At 35.2% G+C, this 19277-nt stretch overlaps 1 protein-coding gene across 1 annotated transcript in view; it reads left to right on the top strand.

The window, feature by feature from the left end:
* The first annotated feature begins 6974 nt into the window (after positions 1-6974).
* The window catches only part of LOC117345282, a 30055-nt gene continuing 17752 nt past the window's right edge, over positions 6975-19277 (top strand). The window contains exon 1 of the mRNA XM_033908334.1: positions 6975-7175. Coding sequence (XP_033764225.1) covers positions 7098-7175 — 78 coding nt within the window. The 5' untranslated portion in view covers positions 6975-7097. The remainder of the gene's footprint in view (positions 7176-19277) is intronic.

Raw genomic sequence — 19277 nt, 5'->3', positions numbered from 1 at the left:
CAGTTGTTTTCCACGTATATTATCTTCGCAACAGCCGGGTTCGGCTGTCATGAAGTCGCCGAGAGAATAGGAATAACGTAGAAAGCAAAGGCAGACAGGAAGATGTTTTCCTTACCCACTTAATAGAAGACATGGATGGAAAACCCCGATAATCACATACATACATAGCTCGAGTATACACAATAATACAACATGAGGAGTACATATATATTTCATCATGTCGTATTTAGTGATGACTAACCACTGTTTATATCCTCTGGACCTGGTCTAGTGTTGGATCCGATACCTGTTGTACATGAATAGATATCAGAACCAGGTCTGGGTGTCAATTTTAACCGAGACAGGCGCGAGAAAAACGCTAAAAATAGGGAATTGCCGAATCTCCGAATGTGGCTTTAATTCTGCGATAAGAAATTTGTACCTGCTTCATACAATTTTTTTTTATGTTTTTATGTCGATTGAGCAATACCATTAATATGGAAAATATTTTGTTTTTAATAAATGAGATTTCAACTCCATTCTTAAGCGTAATCAGTCAAGAAATGCTGTCTTCTCTTATGTGCGCATGTGTATACGTATGCATTAAACAGACTCGGTTTCATATTACACAAAAATGACGTGGCTATGTAACGCTTGATGGATTTACATGTATGTCACTTTAAAGAATGACAAACGTATACTGTATGGGATTGATAATAGAACAACTACAAATACTACAGAAGGAATCTTAATAATGAGATTTCCATCAAATATGAAAATAGCATTAGTCTTTATAAAGGCTGTGTCAGGTGACATGTGTTTTCCGCTTAAGGCTGCGATATATATCAATATCTATCTGGTATATGGGAGGATACGCATATCGTATCTCCATATTAAATTACGCTACAATTACAGAGCGAACAAGTGGACGACAATCGCCTAGTACAGTACAACTTGTCATATAACACGTATTACAGTATAAGGAAATGTAAAATATGCCATGGGTATTCTGATGTTACCATAAACATTTAAATATGATTCTTGAACTTGTATGATGCCAGTCTGTCAGTATGTGACGGTTACAAACACGACTACAAGTTGTGAAAGCATATCTTTGCTGTTATTATATTGCAACAGACTTAAAACATGTAGATGTTTTGGGGGTATTTTTTTATAGAAAAACACATACACAATAGGACATTACACGATTTAATTGTGTTTAAATAACTTTTTTAATTGAAACTTTAACCAAACACTTTATTACTATATTGAGTCATGCATTTATTTATACAAATATGTATTAGAATTGCTATCCAGTGTTAGAATGTACACCTCTGAGGACTGTTGTATTTCGGGTAGTCCGTGTCTTTCGATCAAATTAACACTGCAAAATCTAAATATGGAAATCCTTAATCTTACTATCAATCTCGCTTTAACTAATGATCATTTAATGTAAGAATAGCTCAACACGGTCTCATTTCAAATCTGATTGCCTTGCACACTTTCAGGTTTCACATCGGCCCAGCTCTCGCAAACTTGAGATGAATTGGAAAGAATAATTATATTACAGCAACCTATATGAATGGAGTTGGATTTACAATTTGGAACCTATGTGAAAATAGATGAATAAATAGTTTTCTGTAAACCAGATTCTGTTCATGTTAATGCTCAATGTATTTTTGCTCATTGTAAATCCACAAAGGATTTATATTAATTCATGTATGATATGCACCGATGATTTTAACAACAAAGATTGTTTTAATGGCATCTAGGTATGCAGTGTCATGCATAATTTTATATTGGTACGTAACAACATTGCCATACAATTTGTTCCTGTTTAAAGGAAATCGACAGCGCCGAACTTGCAAGATAATTCAAGCGAGGGAAATTGGGGTTTCACAGTCTACCTATCTCTTGGTTTGGTGTTGCTTTTGTCTAATAAACACAAGTTGTCATTTCACGGGAAGTGTCCACAAATAACCGGACCACTAACGTATATAGTGACATATTTTCTTCATTCCAATTTTTGTATAGTAAACAGAACAAAATTGCTTTCTTAAATAAAACATGAATAGATATTGATCAATTTCATATTTCTAATTACCTCTTAACAGATCAACATACTGTAGGATAAAGAAACGCTAATATGTTAAGTTCATGAGAATTGTCTTTCCAGACGGGAATGTACTAGATACTATTGGTCCATTTTATGGGAAAAAAGATGATGCAAATATTTTGAAAACAATGCTTCATTCATTTGAAAACCTGAACTTGTGCCTCAGTGATGATGACAATGTGATTGTTGACCGGGGTTTAGGGACGTGCTGAACCTGCTCCGAGGTTCAGGGTTTTCCGTGTACGTGCCTTCCTATCTTCTACCAGATCAAACACAGCATGATTCACTAACTGCCAACAAGGACCGCCAGTGTACAAAGTCAAGATGGGTAGTAGAGAGATCCATCGAAGACTGAAACAGTGGATACTGTTCAGAGAACAGCTCAGTTCAAAATATTTCCTTAACGTAATATAAGAACTGGTGAAAGTAGCAACAGTTTCCATGAATGCTGTACGCGTGGCAATTTATGTGTCTACACCAGAGAGGGATGTGGGGACCGACGCCTTGCTGAGCGCATGCAATCCCGTTTTGTTCTGCCCAATACTTTAGCTTCAAGGGTCGGTGATGAACCCGACCTTTCTAGACGCAACAGGGTAAATTGGGTAAAACTTGATGCCTGTGCGATCGAGTTTCCAAAACTTAATATGGAATATCTGGAGACAGTAACCTATGGATGATATCAGTTAAAAGTAGCACCAAGGTACATTGCAGAGCATCTTACACCAGCTGGAGACTTTGAAGTGTGGGTCTACCAGCACGCTGAAAATCTCACCCGCGGTCGAATCCATTCAAGGCACAGATCACAGACAAAATATAATGTTTGGATTGCGTTTGACAGAAATGACCAAGACAACCCTTTAAAAGACTACTATTGTGTCTGTCCAGCAGGCAAACGAACAGTTGGTATGTGTGCACATGTTGTATGCATTTTGTATTTCTTGGGTCGTGCTCGCCACCAAGATCACAGTCTACCAGCCAATGTGACACTCAAGTTCAAACAAGCAATCACTTCAGTTGTTTTCAGTATCGAGCTTATTGGAATTTTTTGTAATGTATTGAAACTGCAATAGTTGCATATCCATTTGACATCTCGAAAGTGACACAATGTAATGGTTTGGAACTGACGAAATCAAAACCAGTCATTCTATCTGCAATATATAGTCTTAGTACACTGTATATACAATGTCATGCCTTTGAACCCAATAACCTATATTAACATCTTGTAATTTCAACACTGTTTCAAACACAGTGTAACCATTTCAGCAAATCGCATTCGTGTGGCCTTGAAAAAAGGTCAGGGTCACCAATGTTAACTAAAATGAACCATCTTGCCAAACATCACTTTAACTTTTCATTGTCAAATTATGGTTCTTAACTTTAGGTTATTTAGGAACAAAAGTTTAAGGACAAATGGGCACGACTCTGTATTTTCGGTGTTTAAAAGCAAATGTGTAAAACGACAAAATACCGGTTTTCATTTTTTTTCTCATAAGGCGTCATGTTGAAAGATATTATTAGTAGCCAACTTTTAACCAAGTGTAAAAGGTAGACTAGTTCTGGAACTATGCAAATTCAGTTGTCCAAAATGGGAATTTTCTCATTTGTAATGGAGTTTTGAAACAGCAATAAAAATGAACATTTTCCTTTAAAATATTGTAATATTTGGTATCAAAATGATACTAAAGTAGTTGGAATATTCTGAACACAATGATAAATATTTTATGGTAATTTTGTCATATAATACTCTTGGGGGGATTATATAGCAGCACCTCTAACAGGGACACAGGTATTAGTCCAGGAGGTCCCATTTTTCACAGAATTAATTCTGAAACTAACTTTTCCATATTTAAGCTTCTGATACCCATACCTTTTTGTATTTACCATATTTTGAAATTCCAAGTGGGGGCCGATAATGTTAAATCGCCATATCTAAATATACTGGTATAACACCACAACGTGGACATGCAAACAATAACACAACTGTCCACTTACGCAACAAATGTGTCACTTAGATAATCGGAAAAGGTGAATGTTGATCAGTATATCACGAACAAATGATTACTGTTTACGCCAATAGCTTTACTGTTTCTCACAAGATTGGATACAATCGAGAAAGTGATACACAAATATGTCTTTTTATCAATCGAAAAGCAAATGAGAGTCCTATACGATCGCTAGTACTAAACATATGGGTGGAGTACAATACCTTTTCATTGGTGTGTATTTGTAATTTTTCACTTTGCATTTAAAGGAAAAAGAAAAGGTTTCCTGTAGTATAGTATATACACAACTGTCTCTTCCTATTTTCATTTGATCATAGTTACTCTTTTTCTGAGATTTATCAAACAACGTATATCTTGTGATAAAATACATGTGATAAAATAAGTTGTTTACATGCAACTGTAGTGTACGCTTCTTTTAATGATGGGACCAATGATGTTTATATTGCAATGAAAAATCTTTCTTCGTTCTGTTTTTGGGGAAAAAACAAACAAACAAACAAACAACAACAACAGAACAAAAAAAAAAATAAATAAAAAAATAAAAACTCCTTCTGTGACTGAATTGTTTGTATATGAACGTCCTTAATGATCGCTAGTATCAAACATATGGGTTTATAACAATAACATTTGGTTGTAATTTATACTTTTCACTTTTCCTTTTAGAGATTAAAAAGAGAACCTTAACTGATGGCGGTTGGTAATAGTATACAGTTATTGTATGTGTGTGAGGGAAATATCACTTTTATTCCAATATGTCCAATCAGAATGAAACAAAATCCCAAAAATCCGCGAAAATATGAATGCGCTTATTCCAGGTAATTAGTACTTTTAACCTGGTAAATAGCATTTTTTGGAGGAAGTTTTTCAAATAGCATTTATATTGTCTACCTTTTATATAGAGTAAAATAAGGAAAGGTTGAATAATGCAAAATAAGAAACCTGTAATATAGTATAATTATACAAAACCAACTATTCTCGTCTTTTTTCTGAGATGTAGTGTCTATAAATGTGATAAAATAAGCCGTATACATGCAACCACAATCTATAACGAAAATAAGAATTCTTAATGTATTCAATAAGGCTTGAGTTATACCCGGATTAACAAAACCAATCATTACACCCAATAGTACAATACACCATAAACCCGTACCGCACAAGGCAATTGTTTCGGGGTACCTAGATCTAAGAAAAGTAGTGTCCTGTTTTTGGTTTTTGTTTTTCATATAATCAATACACAACAAACTCAACGCTCGAAAAATGTTTACAGGAATATGCAATGATACATTTACCCGAAAGATCTGTCTTGTCATAAGAAGTATTGGGTCTCTTCCCAAACTTATAGAACCGCAATATAAATCTGGAAATAGCAACTTCTCAAACGAGATAATCCTAATACAACAAAAACAATGAAAACATCAATCAAATAGGTAGATATGGAAAATAAGTTGCAGATCTGCCAACACATATTCAGATAATTATTTCACAAAAAATCATCAAGGTCAAGGACGATATCAATGTTTGCCTTGTTGTTCGCATAGATAAACCGTGCATAACTACAACGTAAGTCCCTTACGACAATATCCAATCTGAACATTTCTCTAGCAACCGTAATTGTACATGTATCAGCCACAGCGTCATCATCAGTGAATCCCGTAATGCTGGTACGCGGTAGTACTGCTTTATAGGAAACTATCATACCCCCCCCCCCAAACAAAACGATAAAACAAAGGACATTCATCCTACCCCCACACACACAAACAACCAGCTATCTGTTGCCATACACATAGCCCATTATCTGTCAAGTGTGCCCTAATTGTAGGTACGTGATTGTAGCAGCCCACAACGTGAGTTCCCAGCAAACAAACACCAGTGTCACAAAACACTAGCACCAACACCACTTTACTTACATATTCCATAAACCAACCAGATAAAATAATGTATATAGGTACGTATAACATGCTATGATGATACTATAAGTTTTATCATATTTACTAATAAAAGAGGAGCCTTCAATCTGAATGCAAGTCTCGTGCATTTAGAAATCCATCCAGGTAAACGTTGATACATAGATACATAGTTTATACCTTATTATGCTGTTCGGTGCGTAGGCGTATGTCACGGTCTGGTTTTAAAGAATTAACAATGCTGGTTTACTAATGAATGTTTTATTCGAAATACAATAGTCGTGTTCACTGATAAAGCAATAAATGTACCTCTATTGTTGTAGTGATTAAAATAATAAGTCGATCTTTATAATTCTGTTCTTAGAAAAATCAATTTAATGAAAAGCAATGAAATTTAACACTGCGTCAAATTTACACACTGCGTTAAATTTAAGACCCCTTTTGGAAACAATTAAGTCTAAAAGGATTTCTGTATCAATAACTGAATAAAAATGTCAATGATTTTACAATATGCCTGTATTTTTGTATTTGTGTACAGACAAGCAGTGAATGAAACGCACAACAGATGCTCGATGATATTTCCTTGATAACATAACTGTGTAATTGTAATGTACTTTACTTTTAAACTCATATTGGGAGTGGTCGTACACAGAAACAAAACCTGTGACCTGTGTAATTCGAATATATCTTAGAAACCCGTCTACCTGATAACTGGTTAATCTAAGTCTACTTGAGTTTTTGAAGTATCAGTCCAATCGCTATTATTGATATTTAGCTATTACTTATTCATAATCTATCTCGGGAAGTAGGCGTATTGGTCTCTCGAGCGTATAAAAGACGTTTTGGAATTCCAGCTTAGTAAAAGAAAGTTTGGCAATAAATGATGATGTCACTATTTTCTGCGTAGGCGACGTCATTGTTATGTGTGTAGACCACCTGACAACTGCCTCATTAAGCGTGGTCTAATTGATGTTTGACAGCCAGTCTCTTTGTTACAGTTCCCTCCCTAGCCTGTACAGATCAATCCGGTTACTTATAAGCAGGCGTGAGTGTGGTACAACCAGAGACTGACTACGTACCTGAACAAGCGACAACATGCCATCACGGACAGCGTCCATGTGGAATCTCGCGATAGCCCTTCTTTTGGTATGTGGCCGGATTAATGCTATACAGGTAAGTTATCTTTTTATTTGTCTGATTACCAAAAACGAAAACCTACCTGATGACATATTTTGTAATATTTGTATTTGTATTCTCTCTTTTTTTCGTATCTTCGTCACGTCAATTAATTTACACACAAATATCTAGTCCTAAAATATTTTGATGTTTTATATTTATATTTTTCATTTGTTACTTTAGAAGTATTCCATCAATAAAAAATGTAGATATGATTTGCCGAAACATAAACATGAACGCTTGAGTTTATGGAATGCATTCGATTAGACCGTGTAAGAGTCATCAATGGGGTTTTCTTCGGATACCTGTCATAAAGTACTGTTCAACTTGATATTCCACACAATCTGTTGTCGTACACTGTTCATTCTAGCCAAAAGATAGTTATATGTACTGGTTGGAAAAAAACTACAACTCTAACACATTTTACTAAAAAACAACTTATACAACCTTTTACTTTGATAGTCTTAATTATACGTTCGTGTATTTTCTACCAACTTCAAATCACACGGGAAGCAGATACGGTAATATTGGCGATCATTTAAGTATAAACTTTTTAACCGCTCATACTATGCATATATATGTTTTCATAGCTTTTTTTAAACAAAACTCAATGTAAATAAAAGAAAAAAGGATTTCTTTTTTTCGGCAAGCAACAAATTTTATAAATTATTTACAATTATTTAAGACGTAGACATTAGGATACCACGAACCTTAAACTGGCATTCAGCTGCCTTATGCTATCAATTAGGATAATGTTGTGCATATCATTTAGTGTTTAACTAATTACAAAAGGTTGTCATGACAATTCAGCGATGACAATATGAAGTGTTTGAAAACATAGTTTTCTAGTTGGTTCCAGCTCTCATTGAAAGACGAGGATCGTTTATTCGATCGGTGTGTGTTCCTTATTGTTAAGACGAGAAACAGAAAGCCATACAGAAGACATACGTTGACTAATTAAAACAGGAACATGATATTTTTGTATCATCTTAAGACATAATTAAATTCTGGTTTTATGCCAATGTATGCTGGCGTATTTCGTTACAGTCCTTTGTTAATAGCTATGATGGAATTATCAAAGTGGTATTTGATGTGAGGTTCAATTTGTAATATTAAACCAAACGACAATGATAATAACGGTCTTGAAAACTAATGAATCTATGTAAAGAGAATGAAAATCCTGTTTATTGTATCAATATGACAGTATTCGTAAACAAGAATTGCTGGAGAACAATATATAACCAAACTAAGGTGTTTGGCTGATACAATATCGCTATGTGTTTCAACGCAAGGTAATTACATTGTCCGTACGGTTCCAAAACATGTCTCCGCCACAATCAAGGTTATGGTTCATCAACACGCATAGTCCTCTGCCATGGTAACCCTTGTGTTCCTTGTAGCGTACAACCAGCGTTTCAATCGTTTCTAAGCATGACTAAATATAAAGATAGCATTGTTCTCGTTTCTAAACACTTTTCCCCCCAAATAGTTCTGCTAAGGCTTAAAATCACTCTTCACCACGGGTACCTTTCTGATATCAAACTACTATTCGTCACTCTGTCACTTTAAGAAACATTTGTCGCTATATAGGATCTTAAATCTGTCTTTTTCCCACACTGCTTTGATTTTCTATGTCGTTTTTAAAATGTTAATGTCTCCTTAACACCGGTCCTCATATGAACCTTGTGTTGCGAGGACCCTGAGCAACTGAACACCAACAGAACATTTTCGCGAATGTTTCGGTTGCTTATCACTTTCGGTCAATAGTACTGCTATGATGCGACACTAATTCTGATATGATTTGTAATCCCTTCCCGACACTAGTTCTGATATGATTTGTAATCACCTTTCGACAGTAGTTCTGATATGATTTGTAATCACCTTTCGACACTAGTTCTGATATGATTTGTAATCCCTTCCCGACACTAGTTCTGATATGATTTGTAATCCCTTCCCGACACTAGTTCCGATATGATTTGTAATCCCTTCCCGACACTAGTTCTGATATGATTTGTAATCCCTTCCCGACACTAGTTCCGATATGATTTGTAATCCCTTCCCGACACTAGTTCCGATATGATTTGTAATCCCTTCCCGACACTAGTTCTGATATGATTTGTAATCACCTTTCGACACTAGTTCTGATATAATTTGTAATCCCTTCCCGACACTAGTTCTGATATGATTTTGTAATCCCTTCCCGACACTAGTTCAGATATGATTTTGTAATCACCTTTCGACACTAGTTCTGATATGATTTGTAATCACCTTTCGACAGTAGTTCTGATATGATTTGTAATCACCTTTCTACAGTAGTTCTGATATGATTTGTAATCCCTTCCCGACACTAGTTCTGATATGATTTGTAATCCCTTCCCGACACTAGTTCTGATATGATTTGTAATCCCTTCCCGACACTAGTTCTGATATGATTTGTAATCACCTTTCGACACTAGTTCTGATATAATTTGTAATCCCTTCCCGACACTAGTTCTGATATGTTTTGTAATCCCCTTTCTACAGTAGTTCTGATATGATTTGTAATCACCTTTCTACAGTAGTTCTGATATGATTTGTAATCACCTTTCTACAGTAGTTCTGATATGATTTGTAATCCCCTTCCAACACTAGTTCTGATATGATTTGTAATCACCTTTCTACAGTAGTTATGATATGACTTGTAATTCCTTCCCGACACTAGTTCGGATATGATTTGTAATCACCTTTCGACACAAGTTCTATGAAGATTTCCATTCACCTTTCGGCACTAGTTTTGGTATGATTTTAAATCACTTTTGATACTAGTTCCAGTATGCTTTCTAATTAGTTGTCGACACTAGTTCTCATATACTCAAGGATAATTTTACGACACTTGCTCTGATATGGTTTCTAATAACTTTTCGATACTAGTTTATAGGATTTTTCAGAAGTCTTTGTACTAGTTCTGATACGACTTCTAACAATCTAAGATAACTTTTCGGCATACGTATTGATTAAGGTTCTTCTGTAATTCTCATCAACTTTGTCAAAGTGGTTCTATATCAATGTTCATTTCTAGTACTACTCTGATTCTTATTTATTTTAACTGCGTCCTGCCCATAGTGCTGCTGTGGCCACTTAATTAATCACTTTTGTTTATAGTACTACCATGTTTTAACTGCTTCTCGCCTATAGTAATGCTGTGGCCCCTTTATTATTTTTGTCTGTAGTACTAACATGTTTTAGTTGCTTACCGCCTATAGTAATGCTGTGTCCCCTTAATTTATCATTTTTGTCTGTAGTACTAACATGTTTTAGTTGCTTCCCGCCTATAGTACTGCTGTGGCCCCTTAATGATTCATTTTGTCTCCAGGACTAACAGGTTTTCGACTGCCTCCAGCCCTTAATACTGCTGTGGCCAATTACTTAATGATTTTGTCTCCAGGACTAACAGGTTTTCGACTGCCTCCAGCCCTTAATACTGCTGTGGCCCCTTACCTTTTTGTTTTTGATCTAGTACTGAAACGTTTTAATCGGCCTCCCGCCCGTAGTACTGCTGCAGTCCTTTAATCATTTTCACCCCTCGAACTGTTGCAGTCTGAAAGTTTTAAGTGGCTTTTAATCACTATTCGCTACTAGTAGCTTTTTGAATTCTGATCAATTTTCACCTCTGGTACTGCCAGAATTTCTAATAGCTTTCAGCTTTCTAGTAATCGTACGGTTGCCAATCCTGATTTACCTCCCGCGTTGCTATGGTTTCTTATTACTTCTCGCACCTGCTACATTTTATTTCGGTCATTGATTGAGGAGGTCCTGGTGTCCACTAAGTAATGTTCACACTACGTTGACTTGTTCACCACCTCGTAAACACATGCAGATGTCAACATAACGGCTCTATAGGTTTTACTGTATACCATACTTTTCCATGCAGGTATGGATCGAAAATCAGACCTATTTAAATAAAACATGTTTCAACATTTTATTTCTTGGTGATGTCATTATTTATGATTCATTTCCCCATAATTATTAATTTTTCCTTTCGGTATCGTGTGTTGATAGGAGGGAGGGGCCGAGTGGTTAAGGTGTCCTGGCACATTATCACTAGCCCTCCATCTCTGGGTTGCGAGTTCCAAACCTACGTGGAGCAGTTGCCAGGTACTGACCGTAGGCCTGTGGTTTTTCTCCACCTCCAAAACCTGCTACGTCCTTAAATGACCCTGGCTGTGAATGAGACGTTAAAAAGAAAAAAAAAAAAAACACAAACAAAAACAAATGTTGATATTTCAAACATGGTCGTTTTCACTAGTGGTGTTATTGTACTTGTTATGTTTATGATGTTCAATATTGTATGTGTTTTTATTTTTTGTTTAACTACAAAATAATGACCACCGAAAACGTCATTTTTAACATTCAATACTTTAACCATAAAAAGAAAATCAAAAACCAGATAGTAAGATAATTACATCGTATTTCCTGATGTTCTCAGCAATGACTTGCTTCCATCGGTGTTTTGAAGTATGTAAATATGGATGATATTCTAATAAATATTGGAAGAAATAAAGCGATGATAAAACGATAATTTGTTTAATAAATAATAAAGATTAAGTTACATTGTACTTGAGCTACGTCATTCTTAAATAATAGACATCTTCGTCTTCTCTAATTGAAGGTCAAAGGAGAACTTCCAAACTGTGGCAAACATTTAAAAGTAAAAAAAACAAAAACAAAAAAAAACGCGCGGGTCATGTACTGTCCGTCAGTTGTCAAACCTGTTTCATACCTACATACGTCACATTAACACACTCTTCGGACACTCAAGAAAAACACATACAGAACTAACAAACTATATGGGATAGGCAAAACGCAAAAATCACAGAACGAGCACCGTACGAATACAAGACCAACAGACACAAATAAACACGACGTGGGATACAAACAACACAGCAATATAAAAAGCAGGTTGCCACACAATCACGTAATGAAGCCATAATTGAAGCTAAAAAAATGAGCAAACAAAACAAAATGTAAACAAAAATATCGATTTGGTTTGAGACTTCAAAACAAGTACAAATACAATCAGACCAGTGTTTCGGAATAGAAAGCGTCTTCTGCTTCATCGACGATACCAGCCATATAAAGTCCGGATTAAGTGAAATTTGAAATGTGCTACGGTGGTGAGAACAAAACCACGGGGTATATGAGCAAATATCAAACATATGTGACTTCATATTACATAAGGAAATAGAAGTTGTTTTTATTTGCAAATCAGATCACAGTGTCAACCATAAACCTCTCCGAGCAGCCTGTTCTCGAAACCCTGTCAGTAGTTGGCATCTGTCTCGTCAAACATGATTATGAAAGAAGCCCTTGAATAAGGAATCGACTGGGATTTGTAAACAGTGAAATCCTCACACTTATCACACATCATATGATATCTATGTAAGTAACATTGTAATTAGATGACAAGGTAAGCGTCTGGCATTGTAGAATATATCGTGTCTTTTATTTCAAGCTTTACAGGGTTTATCCGATCTGTTGAGTAACGTGTTTGATAACAAACGTATCTTTGTATTTGCTAACAATATCAAAAGTTCTCAAAATAAAAAGTTGCCTGCCATCAGAATTGATGTGACTTTGATTAGAAATTAAACGAATGTATCCGCCAGAAGTATATTTCCAAGTGTTATAATTCCAAGAAAGAAGAAGCCGGACAAGGATTTTTAGAGTGGTATTTTAATAAATCACGGCTCGGGAATAAAACATGTTATTGTTACATTATGAGACACTCTACTTTTTTTTTTTTTTTTTTTTTTTTAAATACAACGTCCATATAACTTGAAGACATTGCTTTGGTGGTGTTTTTTTCTGTTCACGTTGGTACGTGACGAAGTGGGATTCACAACTCGTAATGCATACAAAAAAAATATTTTAAAAATCCTTGTCCGGGTTTCTATACCAGAGAAATGCTACCTTTGATACAGTTACAATACATATACATACATATATATGTGGGCTGGGAATTCGTGATGATCCTCTCTGCGTCATATAGTCCTAAAATTCCCCTACCTATCCTAATCTTTAAGAGACTAATTCATCTAGTGCTTTCAGATTAGTGTATACCCTCGGCTATGTTTCTCACATTGTGCGACAGAAAGTTTCTCGTCTTCGAGAAGAATTGATTTTCTCGTGTTGTCCGCCGAATTGCAAGCGTCATAGAGATATTTATTCTCGATTTGCAAAAGGCACAACAAAGACTCGGGCGTTATATGGGATATCATCTCCGGAATCTGTGTGAATACCAATATTGAGTAAATCGCTACGTTTGTATCCCTACATGTTCTCGTACAATGGGAAGACTAATTCCTCAACCAACTGAAGCCGCAGCATCTGTATCAAATGGCGGAAATAGCCTTTCATCCCCACATGAAAGAGATTTCGATTAGAATTATGCAAAATTGATAGTTGTTCTTAGTCTATACTATTGTTTCGAACGCGTCAATGTGGTTTGTTAAAATTGTCACGACATACATTGTATAGTAACTTAAATACTTTCTTGATAATGATATAAAATATTTTAAAATCATATGTTATGGATAACATCAATATAGCACGGAAATTGACTATCGCCATGATAGTAAAAGTACCTCGTTATTGATAATCAATTGGGGGAAAATTGCGAAAATTTAAAAGAAAGGCACAACAATCAAATTATATATATATATGGTAATGATACGTATGTCAAGATATTACGGAAGAGCATTGGGACCATGTAGAATAAAAAAATAGCTGTTTCGTGTTTGTTACCAGATAGTCACTCCAAATTACGACTTGAAAACTCGAGATATTGAGTTATTAAGTCAGCATTCCGAAGTATTATCTCCATAATTCGGGTTGTTAACACCGCAAATGGAACACAATTTTATTCTGTATTGTCTTAATGCTTTACCGTACGACAAATGCAATTTTAATGAGATAAAGATCCCAGGACTTCATATTGTTAACAATGAAATAAATATTTGACACCACACAACTTCAAATAATAACCATATTTTGCCGTTATAACGAGTATGAAACAAGCTATCGCTACTTGTGCCTTTGAAATTGGCACATTTTGACCTATATCTGTTGTGTTTGATTACTTCTACATTTTATCATTGTTTCATTAATCTAGGACCAAATAGTAACGGTCGATTCCAATCAATCCCATTGTAAAAGTTAGTATAATAGTCAAATAATCAATATTAATGTGTTCGGTGAAGTGTGTGATCTCAAAGATCGTGATATTGATTACAACACATGTCTTCACTACTGTCAGGTCAACCCCATAGCGGTCACCTTGGGCTTTACTTGACAGAAATTGAATCCGTGTCAGGTCAGTCCATCTGTTATATGTCGCGAACACCCTACGATACATTCAGTCTATGTTAATATATAATGTATACAACTTCCTTCTCGAATCCAAAACCAAATTCAGGGCAGTGCTGCGTATGATTCTTAATACAAATGATGTAGAAAAACCTAATGAATATTTCCGGAATAAAAACTGGTAAAAGAGGACATCAGAGAAATTTACGTTCTGTATTTATGTAATAAAGTAAGTTAAATTAATCATATGGTTTGATTTAGATCTAAAAGAAAAGATGGTACTAGTCTCATAGAAATAGTCCGGAGAAACATGGAGAGCAGCATTTGTAATAATAGTGAAAGATATCGTTCTACACAAGCAGTGCGTGATCGGTAAACCAAATCGCTGCATCCAATAGTTGTTGCTGGGCTATCAGACTTTAATTCGTGTTGTAGTCAATTGTAGTCAATATTGGAAGTTACTACCCGTGTGTACGGGGTATTAAATCTATTCTACACGGTAGAGAATACATCTCAAATCAAATTTAATTATTAATTGGAAAATAAAAACCGATGGATTTCGAGGCGATTATTTGGTCGCACCTTTTGTTGTAGTTCCGCTGCGATCCGATCAACCACGAATAATGTGTTGGTTTTAAGTGAGCTGATTAGCACAATACCTACCCAAAGGTGCTTCTGGGACTCTGAAATACTAATATCAATCTTCTAGAGCGTAAATAATGTGTATGTTTTTCGGACAAACTATTATTGTAAATCGCTACTTTTCCAACCTATCTTCAGGATCTTTGTACAATTTTTGACGCAAATGCAATGTTCCGTGAATAACTGGTAAAATTGAAACAAACAACGCGAGTGAAATTTCTAGAAATTAGCTTTCAGCGGAATTGGTTTTACCTTTGCTCAGTCAAGTATGACAAAGGGGATCCGAATGATTTGCCAAGCAAGAAGTGAAGGTCCTGTACGGTTGGCCAATTTGATAAGGGCTGTGAAATGTTAAATGTTTCAAGTAGAATCAAGTATCAGTGTGTTTTACTTCTCTTTTCACTGTTCCGAGAGAAAAGTTCGACGAGTAAATCGTTCCAGCTCCAAGCCGATTGAAAAATGGAAATTTTATGCTTTGATTATTTCTCAAGAGAACAATTAGCCGTAGGTTTATCCCGAATGATGGTTGCAAAGTGTCTATACAGCCCAGTGGAGAATTCGTAATCAGCTGACGTTAACACATCATCTCGGGCGTCGTAAAGCGCTTGAAGTCACAACGGAACAGAACTTGTTTAAATATTGGTGTCGAGAGAAACATTGCTATTGATTAACTACAATGTAACTCTGATAACATTACTAGGTATTAGCTTTAAAACATACTCTGACTGACAAATAAATCTAATTATATATGAGGTTTATTCCTTTGGCTTCCATGACTACGGCGACTGTATGTGTCTAGTATATTGTCTCCCATTGGTTTCGTATAAAAGTCAATTACTAGCATTCGCTACTCGTAAATAAATGGTGTGGCCCCAACATCAAGCGTGGCCTTCATATATAATATATATACATCTTTCCTCACTTTAAATTTGTAATGCTAACAATCTGACAATGCCAGTATAATGTAACTAGCTGAATTGAACTGACAATTGGTTTTGAAACCGGCGAAGAATGTCAGGAATAGTTATGATATCTCCAATATATTCAATACATATTTGAGTTTGATAAAGATTAATACATACATACATCTTGTACAACAGCAGACATCTGTATCTAATCTGGAAGTATTCTAGTTCTTGTGAAAATCTGTTTCGAATTTAGTTAGTGTCATATGATAGGTGTTGCTGACGAAGTCAAAGACGCTTATTCTCCTGGAACGGATGGTCTCATTTCTCTGAACTGTTACATGTGTTATCGTTTACATTTAAATGCAATTTCCCCCTATCAACTTACTAGTTGAGAGTTTTAAGAGATGAATGATGATATCTACTTCACATACATTAGGCATGCTTATTAATGCGTTGATAGCTCATTAAAACGTTAGCTGACAAACACTCTACCTGGTGAGGGTGATGCCTGTCAGATAGTTTGTGTTCCCATCTATGGCATGCTTGTTTTCTTTTTTCATACGACATCTGATACTCATTTGATGAACATGGACACGGTAATGAATAAAAGTTCTTTTAAATTCACAATTATCGTCCTGTTTATTTTGATCTCGTCTATAACAACAACGCCTTAGGTAAAGATTATAGACTACAAGAGAACTGTCCGCACTTATGCTACGTTTTTATGACTTAACCCGTTGACCAAACATTTGTATGATGGGTGTCGTAGATGAAGCAAAAGGCAATATTAGTTTATCTCTGTCCTCGTTTTATCGATTTTATGTTAGAAATTGGCGATATTCTCTGTTTTTTTTAATCCGATCCTGTGAATGGAAAATATTAAGTCCAACAGTAAGATAGACAACAAGCGTGAATCATTCAGTCTCATTAAGATTAATATTAATATAAAATCGTGACGAGAATTTTCTTTTCACATGGAAATATGATATTTCATAACATATGTATCTGTACCCGCTGTAGGGCAACATGCGTTACTAATTGTTTTCCTCTGTTCTCTATCAGTTCAGTACCAATCCTGTGCAAATATCAAGAACTGCATGTGTTATGCCTTTGCTGATAGAAAGAAATACAATATTGTTTTCTAAAGATGAACACTCCCTTTACTTATCGGCTCTGAATCTGCCTTCGAGAATAATTTTCATTGATGTAACCTTTCTCAATGAAGGAATGCATTAACGTTAGTGTCACCCGATACAGATGTCAGCTATACTATTAAAATAAACGTAGTTTGTTTGTCGTATGTACATGTAGCAGCATTGTATCACGGCTTCAAGAACATTGTTTCGCTAATTCGAAGTCACGTGGTTTGAGTATTCCCAATAGTAATATTGACACATGAATCAAAGTTTTCATGCAGTTTTTTTCTTACTCGAAATGCAGAATGACATTTTTCTGAGTAAGCTCTTTATGTTTATATTTTTTTGGATTAGGCAATACCTGTCCTGTCATAGAAACAATTGAGTACATTGATATGTTAATGGCGTGCTAACTAACTACTAAATCTTAGATTTTACATTTAACTTTGAGCTGGTTAGTGGTGGAGTCCTGCCAATATTAAGATAACTATATTTTGAAACAAATTACTGAGATATTCATATAAATACATTCGAACGGGCATCAAACTTTGGTAACATTACGATGACTCTCTGATACGACACCGACTACCTAGGCATTGCACGAGATGTATACAATGCTCTACGGGGTGCATTGTACAAATAGGCGCATGGTTAGAAAACAATCGCTTGCTCCATGATGACAGAACCTTTCATCTAAAACACAATTCATATCTTTGTATTATATTGCCAGATATACAAATGTAATATGAAGCGAACTCCGTCACTCAATATATAAGTGTTATGTTTATTAGCTATAATTATGTTGACTAGTGATTAGTTCGACGCAAAATAAGAAGGAATTATGGTAGCGAGGCATTACTTTACGTCAAAACCTAGCTTCGAATTTTCTCAAGTCCAATAAATTCAGTGGAATCTGGAAACAATAAACCATATTTACACGGGTCAAAATTACTGTTGTTGACAGCTGAATGGCTGTGTAAAGGCATTCTGGTGTGATTTTATCGTTCGAGGAAATGACCCTCTTGAATAGCGTCAATACAGGAAAGTATTGATTTTTGATAGAGATTGGGGTGCGGTAGCCATTTTGTATTGTTGTAATTCAATAAAAGCATAGAACATAGGATACTCCTAAATTAAGTGTCTTAGCCTTGGGCCGGAAATACATATTATATTGCTCCTTACTTACATCGCAAAGAAATATGTCAACTGTTCTGTTTGTGTTCACATCCTGAATAACGGATCACGCCTTCCTGCGAATGATGAACCACATATCTGACATACTTTTTGTGTATAGATAAGAGCAGATTATCGATAGATTCTGGACCTAGCTAGGCTGAAAGGATTAGGTTGTTTTTTCTGGGTTTTTTTGTTTTTTTGTTTGTTTTTTTTTTGTTTTTTTTTTATGTTTTTTTTTGTTTACACTGAAACTGTAACTTATCAATTTCTTAAAGATTGATAATTAAATTTTGTCATTGACAATGGCATATTTAGGGATGGTAAAGGGAGGGATCTATTAATATTTGCCAAGATATTCCGAAAATCCATGAAGAATAAACATCAGACTAAAACTACAATACACAATAGCATAATCATATTTGCTGAATTCCAAAATAAAGTCTGAAAAACGTATGGATAGGAATTAATGAATTGTAGTGTAGTTTAGAGAAGATATACATCAATTAGAGGAAATACATGACAGACATTAGTGCTTGCAGAGATACATATCCAGGTGCTACTACAATTCAATGGCTTATTGATGATGTGATCCGTAAAACCAACAACAATAGGCAGTGATGTCGGTCTAGTCTGTATCCAGAGTCATAACACCTTTCTATCCTGTGAGTTTGTTTCCATTCTTCTATATATTTATCTTACATATCCCTTCCCTTTCCTTTCATCTGTGTGTTGGGAAGATAAGCTCAGCACTTTGCACAAAACAGTTAAGATAAATACTGAAATAAATTATTAATTGTAATTAAAGCATGGTTGATCTGATGGAATAGGAGCTGAAGGGACCTTACTTGTCTGCAGTTAGGAACGTTTTCACACATGATAAATTGTTCATTACC

The sequence above is a fragment of the Pecten maximus genome, chromosome 16, assembly GCF_902652985.1.
Source record: "Pecten maximus chromosome 16, xPecMax1.1, whole genome shotgun sequence".
Taxonomy (NCBI): Eukaryota; Metazoa; Mollusca; class Bivalvia; order Pectinida; family Pectinidae; genus Pecten; species Pecten maximus.
The sequence above is the reverse complement of the archived record's forward strand: the minus strand, read 5'-3'. Positions and strand labels throughout refer to the sequence as shown.